At 46.9% G+C, this 16,703-nt stretch overlaps 3 protein-coding genes across 5 annotated transcripts in view; 2 read left to right on the top strand and 1 right to left on the bottom strand.

The window, feature by feature from the left end:
* Positions 1-16,703, bottom strand: part of cidea (cell death inducing DFFA like effector a) — a 281,200-nt gene that overhangs the window by 8,214 nt on the left and 256,283 nt on the right. The window contains exon 1 of one of the 3 annotated variants that reach the window (XM_076888674.1): positions 4,433-4,454. The exons of 1 other annotated variant lie outside the window; for it this stretch is intronic. The gene's annotated coding sequence lies outside the window, so the exon portion shown is untranslated. Of the gene's footprint in view, positions 1-2,084; positions 2,184-4,432; positions 4,455-16,703 lie in introns of those variants that run through there. One more of the 3 variants, XM_076888673.1, reaches the window with a different exon arrangement.
* hus1 (HUS1 checkpoint clamp component) lies at positions 3,433-7,556 on the top strand. Its single transcript, XM_004572892.5, has 8 exons — positions 3,433-3,854; positions 4,452-4,579; positions 4,689-4,865; positions 5,289-5,396; positions 5,471-5,545; positions 6,633-6,732; positions 6,952-7,086; positions 7,181-7,556. Exons 1-8 carry the CDS (start codon positions 3,803-3,805, stop codon positions 7,261-7,263), a joined length of 858 nt encoding a protein of 285 aa, XP_004572949.2. The 5' UTR covers positions 3,433-3,802; the 3' UTR covers positions 7,264-7,556.
* tubb6 (tubulin, beta 6 class V) lies at positions 8,107-16,013 on the top strand. Its single transcript, XM_076888658.1, has 6 exons — positions 8,107-9,194; positions 11,475-11,583; positions 11,689-11,799; positions 12,244-12,359; positions 12,976-13,104; positions 13,224-16,013. Exons 1-6 carry the CDS (start codon positions 9,138-9,140, stop codon positions 14,040-14,042), a joined length of 1,341 nt encoding a protein of 446 aa, XP_076744773.1. The 5' UTR covers positions 8,107-9,137; the 3' UTR covers positions 14,043-16,013.

Here is a 16,703-nt window from a genome sequence, read left to right as displayed (position 1 = left end):
CATCTTTACACAGCCTGCACCTGGGGTCTTGCCTGGTGTGATAGACCCCAGCCTCTATGGATCTTGTACTCAGAGCTTGTTCTTGTGCTGCCATGATTAGTGCCTCTGTGCTGTCTTTCAGTCCAGCTTTGTCCAGCCACTGGTAGGATTTCTGGATATCAGCCACCTCCTCTATCTGCCGGTGGTACATACCGTGCAGGGGCCTGTCCTTCCATGATGGTTCCTCGTCTCCCTCCTCTTTCTTGGATTTCTGCTGCCTGAGGTATTCACTGAGCACTCGGTCAGTTGGGGCCATCTTCCCAATGTATTCTTGGATGTTCGTTGTCTCATCCTGGACTGTGGTGCTGACACTCACCAGTCCCCAGCCCCCTTCCTTCCGCTTAGCGTACAGCCTCAGGGTGCTGGACTTGGGGTGAAACCCTCCATGCATGGTAAGGAGCTTTCTTGTCTTTATGTCAGTGGCTTCTATCTCCTCCTTTGGCCAGCCTATTACCCCAGCAGGGTACCTGATCACAGGCAGGGCGTACGTGTTGATGGCCCGGATCTTGTTCTTACCATTCAGCTGACTCCTCAGGACTTGCCTGACCCTCTGCAGGTACTTGGTGGTTGCAGCTTTTCTAGCGGCCTCTTCATGGTTCCCATTTGCCTGCGAGATCCCCAGGTACTTGTAACTGTCCTCTATGTCTGCAATGTTGCCTTCTGGTAGTTTGATCCCCTCAGTTCTGACTACCTTCCCTCTCTTTGTTACCATCCGACTACACTTCTCCAGTCCGAACGACATTCCAATGTCATTGCTGTATAGCCTGGTAGTGTGGATCAGTGAATCGATGTCTCGTTCACTCTTGGCATACAGCTTGATGTCATCCATGTACAGGAGGTGGCTGACTAGGGATGGGTATTGATAAGATTTTCACAATTCCGATTCCATTTTCGATTCTGTTTAACGATTCGATTCTTTATCGATTCTTTTTAAAAAAGGAGAACACTAAGTTCAATTAGCTTAGAACTTTGTTTTATATCTTCTCTTTGAACAAGATAGAAATTTAGGAGTAACATGGCCTTACAAACCCAACAGTGAGATCTTAAGAGATCCAGCCTACGGCTCTTCAATGGGGTGTCACAGGGTCCCCGGGAAAAAACATTGTAAATGTAAAATAATAAAATAAATATTCTTCTGTAGCAATAACAAAGTATAACATAAATTATTCTGTAGCAATTACACAAGAATATCCAGTAATTTCCCTGCCTACAATTTAACACATTCACTTACCTAAAATCGGGGGCATCTGCTGTGGCAAATGGGTTCAAGCCTTTTACCACAAACTGAGTCTCTGCTCGGTGACGTTCGTCTATCCTGGCCTGAAAGGAGACGCTAACGGTAGACTGCAGCGAGAACTGCCAGCATCTGAGCCAGACTCTGTCTGTCTCTCTCATCATGGTCACTAAATGCACAGTAATGGCAGGTTTGTAATAAGGCAGATTGCGCTAACATAATATGCACTGTTAGTTGATTAGGTGATCCGAAGGGCCAGCTCTGTTCTAGGATGCCCTCTGGACCCAGTGGAGGTGGTGAGTGACAGGAGAACGGCGGCTAAGCTGTCATCCCTGTTGGACAACATCTCCCACCCCATGCAGCAGACTGTGACAGCACTGAGCAGCTCCTTCAGTGGGAGACTGCGGCACCCACGGTGTGGGACGGAGAGATTTCGCAGGTCTCTCCTCCCCACTGCTGTCAGACTCCACAACAAAGACTTTAACTGAACAAACACACACATCCACACATATGCAATAACACTAAGTGCAATAATCCTTTCTGGCATCGTTGTATTTTTACTCAGTTGTATATAGCATTCGTATTCTATTTTTATCTTATTGTATATTTTTATTCTATTTTATTCTACTGTATATAGTATATTATTTTATTCTATTCTGTACAGCTGTGTACTGTATTTATTCTTATTGTATTCTAATTTTTGCGTCATAACTTTTGCACTGTCCACTTCCTGCTGTGACAAAACAAATTTCCCACGTGTGGGACTAATAAAGGTTATCTTATCTTATCTTATCTATCTTATCTTATTTACCTGCCGCATTAACGGAAGAGGACGTGCAAACGTTACCGCTGCTGCTGGGTTGAGATTCACGAGTCCGGAGCGGAATTAAAAACACGACATTCATTTAAGGTTATCACGCGTTTTGTGAGCAAATGCTTTTGCATATTCGTAGTGTTTCCTCCCTTAAATGAAGTATCTACTTTGCAAGTATTGCAAGTTGCCCTGTTGTCATCCGATTTCGTAAAGTATAACCAAACTTTTGAGCGTTTGAGCCGCTTAGGCGCCGTGTTTCCTGCCAGGTAAATGACGCTCCGCAACGTGGTGACGTCATTCGGGGCGACTGGAATCGATAAGGGAATCGTTTGCAAAAATGGCAAACAATTCCAAGGAAGTGAAACAGTGGGAACCGGTTCTCAACAAGAACCGGTTTTCGATACCCATCCCTATGGCTGACAACTGCTCCGTTCCGTAGTCGGTATCCGTAGCCAGTCTTGTTAATGATCTCACTGAGGGGGTTCAGGCCTATGCAGAACAGCAGTGGGGACAGAGCATCTCCTTGGTAGATCCCGCACTTGATGGTGACTTGTGCTATGGGCTTGGAGTTGGCCTCTAGTGTTGTACGCCACATCCCCATTGAGTTCCTGATGAAGGCTCTTAGGGTCCCATTGATCTTGTACAATTCTAGGCATTCCAGTATCCAGCTGTGGGGCATTGAGTCATAGGCCTTCTTGTAATCAATCCAGGCAGTGCACAGGTTGGTCAGTCTGGTCTTGCAGTCTCGGCTGATTGTTCTGTCTACCAGTAGCTGGTGTTTTGCACCTCTGGTGTTCTTGCCAATTCCTTTCTGTGTCCCGCTCATGTATTGACCCATGTGCCTGTTCATCTTAGCCGATATGATGCCTGACAGGAGCTTCCATGTAGTACTGAGGCAGGTTATTGGTCGGTAGTTGGAGGGGACTGGTCCCTTCTTGGGGTCCTTGGGGATCAGGACCGTTCGACCTTCGGTTAGCCATTCCGGGTGTCTCTCGTTAACTAGCAGCTGGTTCATTTGTGCTGCCAGACGCTCGTGGAGTGTCTGGCAGCACTCCATATATATATAATGTTTGTTTTGTTTTTTTGGCCCACAATAAGGTTTTTAAAAGTTGTTGACTTTTTTCTCTGGAACCTAAACTTCTAAAGCCTGTTTTTTACAGGATTGTCTGAGTATAATTTTTTGATAAGATCCTAATATTACATCACAAAGTAAAAAGGAGCCGCAGCATGCACAGGCTGCTATTTCTGAGGGTTTTTTGTGTTTTATTTGGTCTACAACGAGGGTGTATAAATGTTACATATAAAAACGAGACATCATATCTTTGTGTGAAAAACATTCTGAAAGTTTTCACCAAAAAGCTGAAATTAAGTGAAAGCTGCCAAACATGCCTGTGAAGTTATTTTGTAGCTCAGTTACAAAAAGATGATGAACAGCGTAAAATGTCTGATTTCAGTATGTAAGTAAAAATATAAAGCGCACCAGGAACCGGTGACTCTGCTACAGTTTTCTGCCTCTGTACAGACCATTTAAGGGGTCCTGTTGTGGTCCCCGGGCCACTGCTGGTTGTTTTCTTCTTTCGTTGGGCGGAACAATTAACAGCTTCCAGGTGGCTATTGTTTCCGCCGGACCGTAGACACAGACGGACCAAACAAATCAAAAAGTTCCCCGCCTGAAGTCAAAACGGAAGATTAAATTCTGCTGTCGGGACGAAAAAATGAAGTTTCGGGGGAAAATCATCGACATCGCCTGTTTGAACCACTTCACCCGTGAGTGTGAAACATCTGTTTGTGCCGAGAGCCGAAGCTAAGCTGTTAGCTTCCCTCCAAATGCTGCACACAAACTGTAAAAAATAAAATTACATCTAATTAAAAGTTCCCGATGCGGGACTTTGTTCTTTCTTTAGCGTTTCTGACATAATAGGAAAAGTCTGTAGTTCGGCTTACAGCATGTGCTCAAAGAGCCGCAGACTGGTTACTGTTATCTAAATTTAACAAAATCTACATGGAGTCTGGTGCAGGCCTAATGAGTCATGATTAATTACCACAAAAATATCAGCTATATGTTTATGCTGCGTGAGTAATCTGTTATTTACCGGCTCTGTAAAAAGTTTTCCACTTCAAGTTTTCAGCTAATTTTTGTTGTTTAAAGTCAGTTTTACTGTTGAAATGTTTAGTTTTACTTAGTTTTCAACAGTTGTAATATTAACTGTAGATTTATTGTTTTTAGTGTGTTTATCGCGATCAAGTTTTTCAGAAGTGCAGATCAGAGATCTGATTAAAGTAAACTATTATTAAAACTAACCGAGTCTGCGTGTGACTGATTAAATATTTCTCCCGATTCACACCTCTGATCTTTCTCACCAGGAGTCGTCACCACCATCTCAAAGCTGACAAAGATGTGCGTCCTGCGGCTGACGCCGGACAACCTGTTCTTCGTTCTGTCCGGTAAAGTGGCCAACGGCGGCGTCAGCATGTGGTGTGAGCTGTCACAGGTGAGAGCTGACGCTTCGGCTTCCAGCTGCTAAGAAAATAAACTCAGGAACGAGTCTGAGATGATCAGGACCGTAATAAATGACCCTGATCCCGTCCTTCCTCGCGCAGGCCAACTTCTTCGACGAGTACCAGATGGAGGGCGTGTCCTCCGAGGACAACGAGATCTGTCTGGAGGTGACTCCGGAGAATCTGTCCAGAGCCCTGAAGACGGTCCAGAACGCCAAGGCGGTCAAAGTCAAACTGACCAAGAAGCACTGCCCCTGCCTCACCATCGCCGCCGAGCTGGTGAGAGCGCCTGAGAACAACTCACAGTCAGCAACAAGTTCACCTGAGACGTCTTTGTCTCTGCCACAGCTCGAATCATACGTTTAATTTTAGCCTATTATTCATAACATTAGGAGATGCGCTGCGTCTGGGGATACATTCATCTACGGTCGGCTCTCCGAACCAGAATCCAGCCACAGGTTTATCAAAGTTAGATTAATCATTCAGTCATGAAGAAACGTGGCACTCCAGTGTGAACCAAGGCCAGAAAACAATAAAGCCGAGGTGTCGCCCAAACCCTGAGAGGAAACTAAACACGAGTCAAATATAGAAGCCAAAAGCAGAGCTGAAGACAGCTCATACTGGCTCATTTTTAGCTGCTTTTAAAACTCATTTGAACCTTTAATCTGAGAAACTTGAGCCCTCTTCCTCTGTGCCGCCCAGCCCACCCTGTCCAGCATCAGTCGAGTCGTCACTCACGACGTCCCCGTTGACGTCATCCCCCGGAGACTGTGGCACGAGTTCAAAGAGCCGAGCATGCCGGACTTTGATGTAAGTGAAGCTGCCGAACACCAAATCATCCTTTTTATGAGAGCTGCCTTTTCATCACGGTTGTGTCACTGCAGGTCAGCATCTACCTCCCTCCCCTGAAGACCATGAAGAACATCGTGGACAGGATGAAGAACCTCTCCAACTTCCTGGTAGGAGGTTAAACATGTTCAGATCAAACACGGACTCATGCAGAGAGGAGCTGCAGCTTTATTTCTCTGGATTTGGGTCATTTCAGTCACATTTGTCGCCGCGTTTGTGTAACAAACTGTCCGGCATGTTTTTAGCATAACGGTAAACTCCTTTATTTTGAAATACGTGAAAAGGCGTCTTCCTGTATGTCAGCCCTCCGCCCGGCTCGATGTAGAAATATTGAACTGAATGTGAACACGATGTTTATGTCATCTTTTCCCGAGAAGCCAAGATGTCAGATGAAAATAATTACATATTTAAACCTCGTGTTACCTGCGACAGGTGATCACACAGAACCTGAAGCCTTATGTCGCTTTAGATGTTTAGATGAAATATGCTGAAATATTTGGAGCGTTTTCATCTCTTTACCTGCAGTCGGACAGGAAGTGAAGGTGTTAACACGTCAGCAGGCGTTACAGCTCTGTGTTAAATCCTCGCTGTGACCAATGGGAACTTTTCAAGAAGCCTCATTTCAGCTTTCATAAACACCTCCAGCAGTGACTCTGACACTGAGTCAACTCCAAGAGGAAAACACTGCCACCTAGTGTTTGTGCGCTGAATTAGTGAAATACAGCAGCCCCTCGTTTATCGCGGGAGTTACGATCTAAAAATAACCCGTGACAGGTGAAATCCGTGAAGTAGCAGTGAATTATTATAGATGTTTCACTGCACACTTTATACACTTTTCTCCAGCAGGCATCAACATTTTCTCTCTTGTTTAAACAAAGTTCAAACCTTCATAGAAAACTAAGTCCATCATTATAGAATGAAACCAAATCAATCAGATCAACAGAGTCACTTTCTTTCTTCCAAAACTGGATGACCTTCAAAGACATGAAAAATCAACTTTAAAGAGACCTTAACGTCTTCAGGAGAACCAACGCCTGAACATTATTGTGTGTGTGTGTGTGTGTGTGTGTGTGTGTGTGTGTGTGTGTGTGTGCGTGTGTGTGTGCGTGTGTGTGTGCGTGTGTGTGTGCGTGTGTGTGTCTGTGTGTGTGTGTGTGTGTGTGTGTGTGTGTGTGTGTGTGTGTGTGTGTGTGTCAGGTAATCGAAGCCAACCTGAACGGCGAGATGAACCTGAAGATTGAGACCGATCTGGTTTCCGTGACGACTCACTTCAGAGACCTGGGAAACCCTCCGTGGGGTAAAAACACGCTTTAGCTCCACGAGCAGCTCGGACCTGCTGACGGATGAGCTCAGTCATCACGTCACATCCCTGATAACCAGTTAATTCTGGGGGGCGGGGCCTAAAGTCTCACCCTCCACCTGCTGCTGAGAGCCTCGTTTATATTTAATAATTACTGATTGTCAGTGTATCAGCTGTGGGCCATACTTTTCATACATTGCTCCTCCATCCCTCCAGGCGATGACGCCTCCCAGGATGGCGGCCCGTCTCAGAGCAGGGACCCGGAGAGCATGGTGGAGGCCAGGGTGGACATCAGGAGGCTGCAGCAGTTCCTCGTGGGGCAGCAGGTCAACCCCAGCAAGGCCATGTGCAGTGAGTCTCCCCTCACATGTTCGCACTCAGGACAAAACCCACCGGGGTCTAATCCACGTCACAGTTTAACACATTTCTCTCTCGTCCTCCTCAGACATCGTCCATCAGAGCGTCCTCCACCTGATTCTGCTGCATGAAGACATGTCGCTGCAGTACTTTATCCCCGCCGTGGCGTAGACGCTCTGCTCGGCGCCAGTCTGAGGAAGTAAAGCTGGACGGTTTCAGGTGTTTCATCACATGGACACAAAGCTGAGCGCGCCTGTGCTCCGTCTGACGGAGGCTCTCCTCTCTGACCTGTGATGGTGTTGGAGGCGACGCAGGACGGAGGAGCTTTGGACCGCTGACATAAAGAGTCTGTGTTTGTGAGACGTTTCGACGGTTTTTGATTAAAAGTGTTTGAAAATAAAAACGTTTGAATATGTAAGTTCCTTTTTTAAAAAGTGACAATAAAATAAAAACTGAAGTATAAACATTTTGTCTGCTGCAGCTGCAGGTCTGGATGTCCTGAAACCCTCTGAAGCTGTGATGGATGGGACGGTTTCTGAAACCACCCTCCATCATTCTGTCACAGTTTGGCTTGTTTTAAGTGTATCAGTGGGTCCAGGAGAAATCTGCTTGTCCCTGATCAGGTTTGTTCCAAAGTCCACAGAGCCTCGAATCTCACCAGACGCATTTCAGAAGGAGAACTTTACCCTCCACAAAGACTCCGAGGTGATGGCAACACTGGTGAACCTGGTTATCGAGCTGCCACGCCCCTAATAATGCAAACTCCAATTGAAACAGGTGAGTTATTAAAGCATTCGTACTGCACAGGTGTTATAAAGGGGACAGTTTGTGTATCAGGCTGTAAACATGTTTAATTCTGCTGTAAAGTTTTAACGTGGCAGTCTGAGGACTGGCTCACTGCTGCCTCTGCTGGACATCAGAGGAACTCCCGTTTTTGTCTTGGCTTTATGTTCATTTTTACAGCTTTACTTTGGTTTTTTCAGACAGGATGTAGAAAATGTCTCCTGTTGCTAATTCTGCTCCCTGTGTTTCTCCGAGTCTTCCAGCAGGGGGCAGCACACCCAAACCTCTCAGCGCTTCATGTTGGCTGGAGGAGACCTTCAGAGTTGGATGTGTGGAGGCTGTGGTGCAGACACTTTTCTTTGTTTCATATGCGGCTGCAGGTTCCTGAGTGACGTAGGTCACGCCTCCTCTTCCTCCCCGCCACTGTGTCTGAAGGAGGATCGGTCACGGAGCAAAGCTCCTGTTTTACAGCCTTTGCTGTAAACTGACACTGCTGCTGGCCTCAGCAACAGCTGACCGTGCTTCATCATCATCATCCCACTCTGAGAGACGGTCTGCGCATGCTCAATCAGCTTCCAGCTCCGCGGACACCTGTTTACTCATGAGTGTTTGCTTTAACTGTCAAAGCAATTATTTTGAAAATCTGATATATGTTAAAGTTGAACATGTATCAGATTTTCAAAATAATTATACGATAATTCATCTGCGCAGCCGTGTCAGAGTTTCACAATAAAAAGAATTTTAAAAATGATTTTAAATGTCAGGATATCCGGATGAAATCCTCCACGTACTTCACCGGCGTGATCAGATTGTAGGAGTTACAAAATAAAAGCCGCAGTTTACAGAGATGCGCAAGGATGCGTTAAAGTGTCAGATTTTCAAAATAAATTCCTGCCATTTATTTCGTAGTAAGTTTAAATTCTTTCCCCTTTATCAGCTGTTCTTCTGAACAACCACGAGGAGCCTCCGTCACTCCAGCTGTTTCACGCAGACTGTCCACAGTGATCACAGCCTGCCCGAGAGCGTCCGCGTGTTTTACCTGACAGGTGGTGTTTTAAACGCAGTGGGCTCTGCTGTGAGTGTGAGCTCATTGCTGGACACAGGTTCATGCTGACTGGGACAAACTGGACCGTGACCCCCACTCCTCCCCCCCAGGGCGTGGTGACGTGAACGCGCCTGACAGGAGGAGAAGATGAAGCAGGACGCGCGCTCCCGCTCCGCAGACTCGCAGCAGAGCTTCAGCGGACACACGCGGAGGAACCATGAGGGAGATCGTTCACATCCAAGCGGGACAGTGCGGGAACCAGATCGGGACCAAGGTAGGGACCGCGCCACGCTGATTCACAGCTTCGCACCTGCGGGGCGTCATGAAACGACTGTGAACAAACCAATCAGAGACACCGCGAGGGCTTCACGTACATTATCACTACCGTGGGGTTAGTGCGGGAACAGCAGAGGAGACGTGAATCATACTCGTTACTTTTTATTTAAGTAAAATGTTTCAAACGTAGCAGCGAGTGGGATGCGCCTCTGGAACCCGCTGCAGTAGAGTGCAGAGTAGAGTACAGAGTAGAGTACAGAGTAGAGTACAGAGTAGAATACAGAGGGAATAATAAAAGTTCATCTAGAGTACATGTGGTGAGGGAGAGAGAAGTGAACTCTGTGAGCCACCCAGAGACTATTCAAGGAATCCACACACAGACAGACACACACTTACACACAGACACACACTTACAGACACACACACACACAGACACACACTTACACACACTTACACACAGACACACACTTACACACACTTACACACACACACTTACACACAGACACACACTTACACACAGACACACACTTACACACACAGACACACACTTACACAGACACACACAGACACACACTTACACACAGACACACACTTACACACACAGACACACACTTACACACACAGACACACACTCTTCTCTCGGCTGGAAGTCAGAGATGAACACGCACAGATTGTTAATCTTTTTGAGTTCGTTAAAACTGTGAAGGGTAAATTGTGGAGTTTTTGTGGTTCTTCCTGGTTATTTTGTTCGTTTATTGCAACAAGCCGGTGCCTCCTTCCTGTTAGCACAGACACTGATGTGTAACAGGGTGGTGTTGGTGCAATAACGGAGCAAAGCCTCCACCTCTGTGTAAGCTTACTGACAAGGTGTCCAGGTTAGGTTGTAACTCAAAGAACGGCAGCTTCGTTCATCGAGTCGGAGACGCTAGAACGTGTCTGACACTTTGAACAAGATAAACTGTCCCAGTTGGATTGGTACCCAGTGGAGTACAGCAGGATTACAGCACTCTGAACTAGTTTCAATTCAACGATTGCAGCTCTGACAGCAACCTCAGAAAATCTTTCAAAAATAATCACTGAAAACAACAGATTAAAGGCGTGAGGCTCTCACCTCAGTGCAGCCACTCAACTCTCTAAAATCTCCCAGTTTCCTTAGAATTTACTGGCTTGTTCTTTCATTTTCTCACACTTTCCTTCCCTGTTGCCATCCGAGCTTTTAGCCTCCATCAGAATCTCCATCAGACCCACTAACTCAATCTGAGGGACTAACTCGTCCCTCAGATTGAGTTAGTGGGGTTTTTTTAGTGTTTTTCTTCTTTCTTTTGTTTTGTTTTGGGTTTTTAGTGCATAGAAAGCTAAAAAAAACCTACGAAGAACCTCAGACTGATTAAACAAAGCTCATTAGGTGAGAGGTATCACAGCCTGTGCTCATTTATAAGTAAAGATTTATTTTAATTTTATTTGTAATTTCAAGATTAGGCCTCAAACTTTCCTTTTTAGTGCTGGACCAGCTGACCCTGAATCCTCCCTTAGTTATGCTGCAATAGATGTAGGCTGCCGGGGACTCCCATGATGCACTGGGTGTTTCTTCTTCACTCACTATGTATTAACAGACCTCTCTGCATTGAATCATATCTGTTATTAACCTCTGTCTCTCTTCCACAGCATGTCTTTATCCTGTCTTCCTTCTCTCACCCTAACCAATCACAGCAGATGGCCCCGCCCCTCCCTGAGCCTGGTTCTGTCGGAGGTTTCTTCCTGTTAAAAGGGAGTTTTTCCTTCCCACTGTCGCCAAAGTGCTGCTCATAGGGGGTCATGTGATTGTTGGGTTTTTCTCTGTATGTATTATTGGAGCGTCTACCTTACAATATAAAGCGCCTTGAGGCGACTGTTGTTGTGATTTGATGCTGTATAAATTAAATTGAAGTCCTTGACACATCTTTAGCCGCCCTCTTCCCATTGAACAGAGCTCTGAGTTAGCTGCGGTGGTTTTCACACACTGCAGTATGAGGTGTCAGATCAAGTCCGTTTAATTTACAGAAATGGTTCAAATCAGGGGGTGACGCGTGCTGCATTCAGGCTTCAGTAAAATGTGGGAGAGTCTGTTTCTTACAGCTTTTATGTTCTTATAAACTAAACTTTCTGGCCTTCAGGAGGAAGCTGTGAAGGTTTTAGAGCAAACATTTAACCTTGGACATCGGTGAGTCAGTGAACGCACCACAGAGGCAGGAAGTTGCTGAATCACCAATGCTTCTCTCTCTCTCTGTGACTCGCTCAGTTCTGGGAAGTGATCAGTGACGAGCACGGCATCGACCCCGCAGGGAACTATGTGGGTGACTCAAGTCTGCAGCTGGACAGAGTCAACGTCTACTACAACGAGGCCTCCTGTAAGTGCAGAGGAGAGTGAGTCACCTTCCGTTCAGGGTGATGAGATCACTTAGACTCCTGCTCAACTTTGGTGCACAAAGGTAACCACTCCCCTCTGTGTGCAGCGCATAAATACGTCCCCCGGGCCGTGCTGGTCGACCTGGAACCGGGAACCATGGACAGCGTGCGCTCGGGAGCCTTCGGACAACTCTTCAGACCAGATAACTTCATCTTTGGTAACCTCAGCAGACACGATCAGAACACGCCAATCAGCTCTAAACTTATGAAGTAGTTTAGTCTCATCCTTTATCCTGATCCTGCAGAGCTGCGGGTCTTTATTTAGCAGCAGTGTTTGACCCACCTGACGAGGCCGAGCACAGAATTCCTGCTCGGCGAGCTGCAGCGAAACTTTCCAGCATTAAATCGTCCGAGTAAACAGACTGACACGTCTGCAGCGTCTCTTATATAAACTATGTCTGAGCAGAAGATGAAGCAGAGGTTTCAGACACACACACACACACACACACACACACACACACACACACACACACACACACTCTCCTACTGTCCACTAGCTGAGAAATGGGTCACCACCAGCAACTGTGTGTGTGTCCATCTGTCGCAGTGATCAGTTTACATTTCACAGATGCATTTTCCCCTTTCTGATTGGCTGTCTGCAGGTCAGACAGGTGCAGGGAACAACTGGGCCAAAGGTCACTACACGGAAGGGGCGGAGCTTGTGGACTCTGTCCTGGACATAGTGAGGAAGGAGTGCGAGCACTGCGACTGTCTCCAGGTGAGTCATCTTTATGTGACCGACGCAGCCTTATTGGCTGAGTTTAACCTCAGTGGGTGGAGCTAAACCTTTTCTTCTTCAGCGTTCCTGCTTTAGTTTTTACGATTCATTGAACAACAAGATGCAGGATCATTAAAGTTTTCTCGAGACTGTGTTTTTCCTCACCGGCAGATTCACGTTTATGATTTGGACTCAAATTTCAGCTGAATTTAGTTCACGTTAGCGCTACATGCTAACAAATCTATTTGGACTCATGTTGTATGATGTTGGAAATATTTTATCCAGTCTCAGTTCTTCATCATAAATATAACGTATAGACCGTTGGGACGTTATGTTTCGGTCGTTGCAACGCTGCCAGGTCACACCTCAGACTGTGCAGGAGTTCAGCGATGCCCTGATCTGCGAGGACGCCCCCCAGGACACCATCCGTTGTCTCATTAGTGAAATTTTGGTAACGTGGACTGACTTCTGGGGTTGTTCAAGAATGTCAGTTTTCTAGTGATGGTGCCTTTAGGATAAACTGTGAACAGCATGTTTGTTCATGACACTGAGCTCCATCCTTGCACCGGTTGTCTGTCTCCTCACCGTTTACTGTAAGACGAAACTTCTCTTGCAGGGCTTCCAGCTGACTCACTCTCTGGGAGGGGGCACTGGCTCGGGGATGGGCACCCTGCTGATCAGCAAGATCCGGGAGGAGTACCCCGACCGGATCATGAACACCTTCAGCGTCATGCCCTCACCGAAGGTAGGAGGAGGAAATTTTGTCCGTCTGTCCCACATTTCCCAACGTGTTTGTTCGGATGCTTAATAAACATAAATACCGACTCGCCTCTTCTCACGTCCCGTCTGTCTTTGGTCCGTCAGGTGTCGGACACAGTGGTGGAGCCTTACAACGCCACCCTGTCGGTGCACCAGCTGGTAGAAAACACAGATGAGACCTACTGCATCGACAACGAGGCCCTTTACGACATCTGCTTCCGCACTCTTAAACTCACCACCCCCACCTACGGCGACCTCAACCACCTGGTGTCAGCCACCATGAGCGGCGTGACGACCTCGCTCCGTTTCCCCGGACAGCTCAACGCAGATCTCCGCAAGCTGGCCGTGAACATGGTTCCTTTCCCCAGGCTGCACTTCTTCATGCCGGGGTTTGCTCCTCTGACAGCGCGGGGCAGCCAGCAGTATCGAGCGCTCACTGTTCCCGAGCTCACCCAGCAGATGTTTGACGCCAGGAACATGATGGCGGCTTGCGACCCTCGCCACGGACGCTATCTGACCGTGGCCACCGTCTTCCGGGGGCCCATGTCCATGAAGGAGGTGGACGAGCAGATGCTGAATATCCAGAACAAGAACAGCAGCTACTTCGTGGAGTGGATCCCCAACAACGTGAAGGTGGCCGTCTGCGACATCGCTCCCCGAGGGCTCAAGATGGCCGCCACCTTCATCGGCAACAGCACCGCCATCCAGGAGCTGTTCAAGCGGATCTCTGAGCAGTTCTCGGCCATGTTCCGCCGAAAGGCGTTTCTGCACTGGTTCACCGGCGAGGGCATGGACGAGATGGAGTTCACGGAGGCGGAAAGCAACATGAACGACCTGGTGTCCGAGTACCAGCAGTACCAGGAAGCCACCGCCAACGACGGCGAGGAGAACTTTGAGGACGAGGAGGATGAGATCAACGAGTAAGAGTATGGAGGACCACAAGAGCCACACGTATCGAAATAAAGAAATCTGTGCTTAAATAATGAATTGTACAATAAATTCTGCATTTGTAAATTCATTCATGAATTCATTTTTACATTATTTATTCCAACATTACTAAAGTAATTTCTTATTTAATAATTTTATTTTAAATAAAAACATTATTTTTAAATATATTTTTAAAATGAATTATTAATCCATTAATAAATACTTCAAATTGAAAATGAATTTCACAAAAGAAGAATTAAACATTGAAAACCTCGTCTCAAACACCGTTTTTGAATTACATATTAAAAACAGATGTTTGTTAAAACACGAAAAGAGAAACGAGTTAAATGGTTTCTGGCACTTAAAAGGGCGATTCCACTCATTGTGTTTGTACAAAGGCCGTTCAGCCCCGGGATTTACACTGGGCTCCACGCAGACATGTGAAGAATGAAGGTGCAGTGAAACGTAGAGCTGGACCTCCCAGTGTGCACCTGCCTGACCACCTGTGAAGGTAACGTGGCTAACGCTAGCATCACCGCACGTAGCCCCGTTATTTAAAGCTCATCTTAGTTCATGAAAGTTTTACGTCGCAGGAGGACAGAGTGCAGTGCGACGTGGACGCACAACTCTGTGAAAACGACTGAAAACACCAGTGTGGACGCGGAGCGTTTTCAGACGTATCCAGGCGAGTGTGGGCGGAGCCTGTGTTTCACCTGATGGGTACAATGTTGCTGCTGCTGCTGATGGTGCTGCAGGGCGGGGCTGTGCTGATCTGAGACTGCAGACATTAAAATAGGAGCTGATTGAACAATAATAAAATGCAAAGATTTGTTGCCTTGTGGTTTCACCAATTTTAAAAACCAAAAAACTGTAGAAAATAAACTGGGCTCTGCCTGTGACTCACTCTGTGACTCACTCTGTGACTCACTCTGTGACTCGCTCTGTGACTCACCCTGTGCCTCACTCTGTGACTCACTCTGTGCCTCACTCTGTGCCTCACCCTGTGCCTCACTCTGTGACTCACTCTGTGCCTCACTCTGTGCCTCACTCTGTGACTCACTCTGTGACTCACTCTGTGACTCACTCTGTGACTCGCTCTGTGACTCACCCTGTGCCTCACTCTGTGACTCACTCTGTGCCTCACTCTGTGACTCACTCTGTGACTCACTCTGTGCCTCACCCTGTGCCTCACTCTGTGACTCACTCTGTGCCTCACCCTGTGCCTCACTCTGTGACTCACTCTGTGCCTCACTCTGTGCCTCACTCTGTGACTCACTCTGTGACTCACTCTGTGACTCACCCTGTGCCTCACCCTGTGCCTCACTCTGTGCCTCACTCTGTGCCTCACTCTGTGCCTCACTCTGTGACTCACCCTGTGCCTCACTCTGTGACTCACTCTGTGCCTCACTCTGTGACTCACTCTGTGCCTCACCCTGTGACTCACCCTGTGCCTCACCCTGTGCCTCACCCTGTGCCTCACTCTGTGACTCACTCTGTGCCTCACCCTGTGCCTCACTCTGTGCCTCACTCTGTGCCTCACTCTGTGCCTCTCTTCCTCCTTCGTCTCCTCATCTCATCTGTCACTCTCCACTTGCTGCCCATCTGAGAACAAGGCACAGTTTACTGTTGCGTTAAAGTATTATTTAATCATCCACACTTAAAAATTCTTGCACCTAATCCATAATAAAGTTATAAGAGAAAAATGTTAGAACATTGCAGCTGTGTTGTTGTTATCCTTGAACACCTCTGCAACGCCACAACCTGTGTCACTGAGGCCTGTGCTCTTTTTAATCCAGCCTCACACAGCTCCTGTTTCCTCCTCGTGTCCTTACAGCACAATGTTATGAGTAATCGTTTTGTACCATCTCCAGAATACTGTTTATACTACAGCCACGAGTTTGCATCAGAATACTCCCCTTGTCATGTATTCCTGGTGCTATAATAATAAAGTAATCAATATAAAATGAAGTATTTATGATGATTCAATTTGTTTGATCCACTCTGTGCAGACACAAAGTTTATTAAATGTTTAAACTTTAGAGATACAATAATGTTGCTGCTGTAAAATCAGCATTTTGTCCTATTTGAAATATTTATAAAGCACCAAATCACCATTTTACACGACTTATTTTTAACACTTTACATGAGCGTATTTTTAAATTCTAATAGTTTCAGTGGGCTCACTAGTGGTGGCTAAACGAGAACGAAGACTCCCAAATCCCGTCACTGTTGGCTTCTCTGCTGAAGGTCCTGGATCCAGGAGCAGAGCTGAACCTGAACAGGCCCAGGGGGAAGTGAAGGGCGTTCAGAGTTTATCTTTTCTCCAAAAAATGACATTTTACACATTTCTACATAAAAATATGAACATTTGTCGATTTAAGAAGTGCAGAACGGCGCCGGTGCCTGTTTTAAAGTGTGAGACTTGTAATGCATCAGCGATGGTTCGCTCAGCTGTTGTTTCCAAAACTGTGCGCGTCGCTGTTTCAGGACCTGAGCGGGCCTCGCCGTGCAGACAAACACCGATGAGCCGCTTAATCTCCGGGGCCGGCGCTCTGTGTGCGAGACTTGATTTCCCAGCACTTCTGTTTGTGCTCGCAGAGCCGCCGCGCCCGTGTGCGCTCGGGCACAAAGAGGCTACGTGTCTGTGGATCTGCGGCT

This window comes from Maylandia zebra, linkage group LG9 (genome assembly GCF_041146795.1).
Source record: "Maylandia zebra isolate NMK-2024a linkage group LG9, Mzebra_GT3a, whole genome shotgun sequence".
NCBI classification, from domain to species: Eukaryota; Metazoa; Chordata; class Actinopteri; order Cichliformes; family Cichlidae; genus Maylandia; species Maylandia zebra.
This window is presented reverse-complemented; position numbering and strand designations above follow the sequence as displayed.

Bases quoted from the DNA above. Each gene is read 5' to 3' on its own strand.
- tubb6 (XM_076888658.1), top strand. From the start codon at position 9,138: ATGAGGGAGATCGTTCACATCCAAGCGGGACAGTGCGGGAACCAGATC. The intron at 12,360-12,975 runs GTGAGTCATCTT...CTTCTCTTGCAG, and splicing joins AGCACTGCGACTGTCTCCAG to GGCTTCCAGCTGACTCACTC. The intron at 13,105-13,223 runs GTAGGAGGAGGA...TTGGTCCGTCAG, and splicing joins GCGTCATGCCCTCACCGAAG to GTGTCGGACACAGTGGTGGA.
- hus1 (XM_004572892.5), top strand. From the start codon at position 3,803: ATGAAGTTTCGGGGGAAAATCATCGACATCGCCTGTTTGAACCACTTC. The intron at 4,866-5,288 runs GTGAGAGCGCCT...TGTGCCGCCCAG, and splicing joins TCACCATCGCCGCCGAGCTG to CCCACCCTGTCCAGCATCAG. The intron at 6,733-6,951 runs GTAAAAACACGC...CCATCCCTCCAG, and splicing joins CCTGGGAAACCCTCCGTGGG to GCGATGACGCCTCCCAGGAT.